Source organism: Monoraphidium neglectum (assembly GCF_000611645.1).
Source record: "Monoraphidium neglectum strain SAG 48.87 unplaced genomic scaffold scaffold05770, whole genome shotgun sequence".
Classification (NCBI taxonomy): domain Eukaryota; kingdom Viridiplantae; phylum Chlorophyta; class Chlorophyceae; order Sphaeropleales; family Selenastraceae; genus Monoraphidium; species Monoraphidium neglectum.
In genome coordinates this window covers 1-2,852 of record NW_014007861.1, presented here as the reverse complement: position 1 = coordinate 2,852, position 2,852 = coordinate 1, and the positions used below count along the sequence as shown (strand labels likewise).

At 63.7% G+C, this 2,852-nt stretch overlaps 1 protein-coding gene across 1 annotated transcript; it reads left to right on the top strand.

Moving 5' to 3' along the window:
* Nucleotides 1-58: 58 nt before the first annotated feature.
* Nucleotides 59-1,070, top strand: MNEG_15893 (Fe-S cluster assembly ATP-binding protein; the record flags this gene model as incomplete). Its single annotated transcript, XM_014035636.1, has 3 exons — nt 59-151; nt 350-475; nt 939-1,070. The coding sequence occupies 3 exons, from the start codon at nt 59-61 to the stop codon at nt 1,068-1,070; spliced, it is 351 nt and encodes a 116-aa protein (XP_013891090.1).
* Nucleotides 1,071-2,852: the final 1,782 nt, after the last annotated feature.

The window sequence follows — 2,852 nt, the reverse complement described above, 5'->3', positions numbered from 1 at the left end:
CTCGCACCCTCCCCCCGCCCCTGCTCCCTCACCCCCCAAACAGCTGGAGCTGCTCAAGATGGACCCCACCTTCTTGAACCGCAACGTCAACCAGGGCTTCTCGGGCGGCGAGAAGAAGCGCAACGAGATCCTGCAGCTCGCCGTCCTCGAGGTGCGCACGCGGCGCGTGGCATGCATGCCTGCACGTGGCGCGAATGCGCGCGCTCATTGCGCAGGCGTGCGACAAATACCCCACCCCTCAATTTTGTAGCAGCAACTGCTGTGCACACACACGCACGCATGCACACACACACACGCACACACATACATACATACAAACGCATTCTTTGTTACTCTTACACGCGATCAGTCTGAGATGTCCATTCTGGATGAGATTGACAGCGGCCTGGACATTGATGCGCTGAGGGACGTGGCGGGTGCGGTCAACGGCCTCAAGCGGGAGGACACGGCCGTGCTGATGGTCACGCACTACAAGGTGTGTGTGTGTGTGTTTTGGGGGGAGGAGGGGGGCGTGTGTGGCTGCAGCAGTGTGTGTATGTGTGTGTGTGTGTGTGTGTGTGTGTGTGTGTGTGCGCGCGCGCTTGTGTGTTGGGGATAGAGGCCTGTGACCCCGTCACACGGTCAGGTTATGCTTCAGGAGCATCCAGGTGGTCATTGTCTGAGGGGTCAGCGCAGGGGCAGCGACGAAGCGTGTAGGGGAAGGGATGCAAGGCGGCCGCTGTGTGCATTGCAAACTTGCGTGCTTGCTTGCACGCGCCCATGGGGGCATGCTGGCGCTTGTTACACACACACGCACACGCGCACACGCACACACACGCACGCATACGCGCACATACACATACATACACACGCGCACACGCACGCACGCACACACACACACACGCGCGCGCGCGCGCACACGCACACGCACACGCACACACAAACACACAACCACACAGCGCCTGCTGGACTACATCCGCCCCGAGTACGTGCACATTATGGAGGCGGGCCGCATCACCCAGACGGGCGGCATGGACCTGGTGGACCAGCTGGAGGCGGGCGGCTACGCGACACTCACCGCCTCGGCGTGATGACGCATGGTGATGTCACCCACGGCGCAGCGCGCACCGACCCTGGCCCGCAGGGGGTTCAAAATGCAGGCGTCCCGTGCCCTTGGGAGAATTGCCCCCTGGCTGGGTCCCCTAGCCTCCATGCGGCGTGCCAGTTGTGGGACGCCCTTGTTCATGCCGTGCTGCGCGCCGGCAGGCAGCGGCGGCGGTCTGCGCTGCTGCTGGACAAGTGTTGGGCTCCTGAGCTGGTGTCGTTGCGCCTCTGTGTTTCGTTTTGAGGTAGTTGTAGTGGTGGTGCTGCGCTGACGCCCGCATTGACCCCAACTGGATCAAGCCAGGATTGCTGTGCAACGCGCGCTGCAATGCCGACGCCCGCTGCAGGGCGCGCGTCGCCTGCAAGGCGCAAGTCGCCTGCCCCAGCAGCGGTAAAGTCATTAGTAAGACTTGAAAGTCTTGTTCAACTCCGTCCGGCCACGTTTCATGCTGTAAATAGCCTGCTGACTTTGGGCCCCACCTGACCCAAGCGCACTGGTGCCTGTTGCCCCCTGCCGGTAAGACAAGCGGCGGCGGCTGAGGCCATTCACATCTGTAGCAGCCCTAAAACTTTTAATCTTCAGCCGCACAACGGTGGCGGCAAACAGGGCAGAGGTTACGTGGAGCGGGGGCAGACAGGAGGGACAAGTCTGCACAGGGGCAAGTGTGGAGGAGTTCAGCCGGGAGTGGCAAAGTGGGGGTGAGCAGGAGAGGAAAGCAGGACGCAAAACAAGAGCAGCGGAGGGAGGTTTGGCGTTCACCAACCCTGTTGTAAGGACCAGAGGCCGCGAGCGAAGGCGCGGCGTTCGGGCAGCGCAGTGCTGGCTCTGCTGCAGCAGAAGAGACTCCCACAGGCTGTCAAGTGCCAGACGCCCAGCGGAAAGGGCACAGGCGGCGCCTTGAAAGCCTGGGGCAACCTGTGGGGAAAGAAACCCACATAAACAAACAGCAAGATACAGCAGTGCCCAACCCTATGACAGCGCCTGGACAACCCCGCCCTGGCGCAGCGGCTGCAAGTGCAACGATCGTCTTCGAGTGCCCTTTTCGAGTGCCTGAGAAGACAGCGCTGCTGCCAGCCAAAAATGATAAGAAAGAATTGACGGCGCACATCCCGAGCGGCAGGCACCTAACTACTGGACTGCCCGGCTCAAAAACCTCCCCAAACCTCCAATGAATGGATGAAATTAGCCGGAGGAAAGCCGGCCACCAGTGATGACTCTGTGTGTGTGCGGGGCGGCCGTTGCCCGTGGAGGGATACAGACGGTGGTGCGCGCCCCTCCGCGGGCCACGGAGGGCCATCGGGCGCAGTCGGCTGTAATGTGTAGAGCGACTTTTGTCCCTGGGGTCTTGCACGAGCGACGAGGAAGGACGGCGACAGACGCGCAGGACGGCGCGGCCTCAACGGCGCGCGCCTTGTCGACGGGAGTAATGAATTTGATGAGTAAGCATTATGAAAGGGCGAGGACGTGCGCGCAGGATGCCGCGGGCGCCGCATCGGGCAGCGCCGCTCGTCCCTGCTGTTGGCGTGCCCCGCCCTCACACCGCCGTGCGGCCGCTGCCGCCGCCAGCGCCGGCACCGCCGCCAGACGCGCCGCTCGCGCGCGCGCTGCCGCCGCCAGACATCCCGCTTGTGCTGGCGGGCCCGCTGCCGCTGGCGAAGGCCAGGGACTCCTGGAGCCCCGTTACCACCACCGTGCCGTCCGCCGCGACCATCACCGTCGCGCCGCCGCCGCCGCCGGCAGCAAACGGCGACGCCGCCGGCCCCGGCGG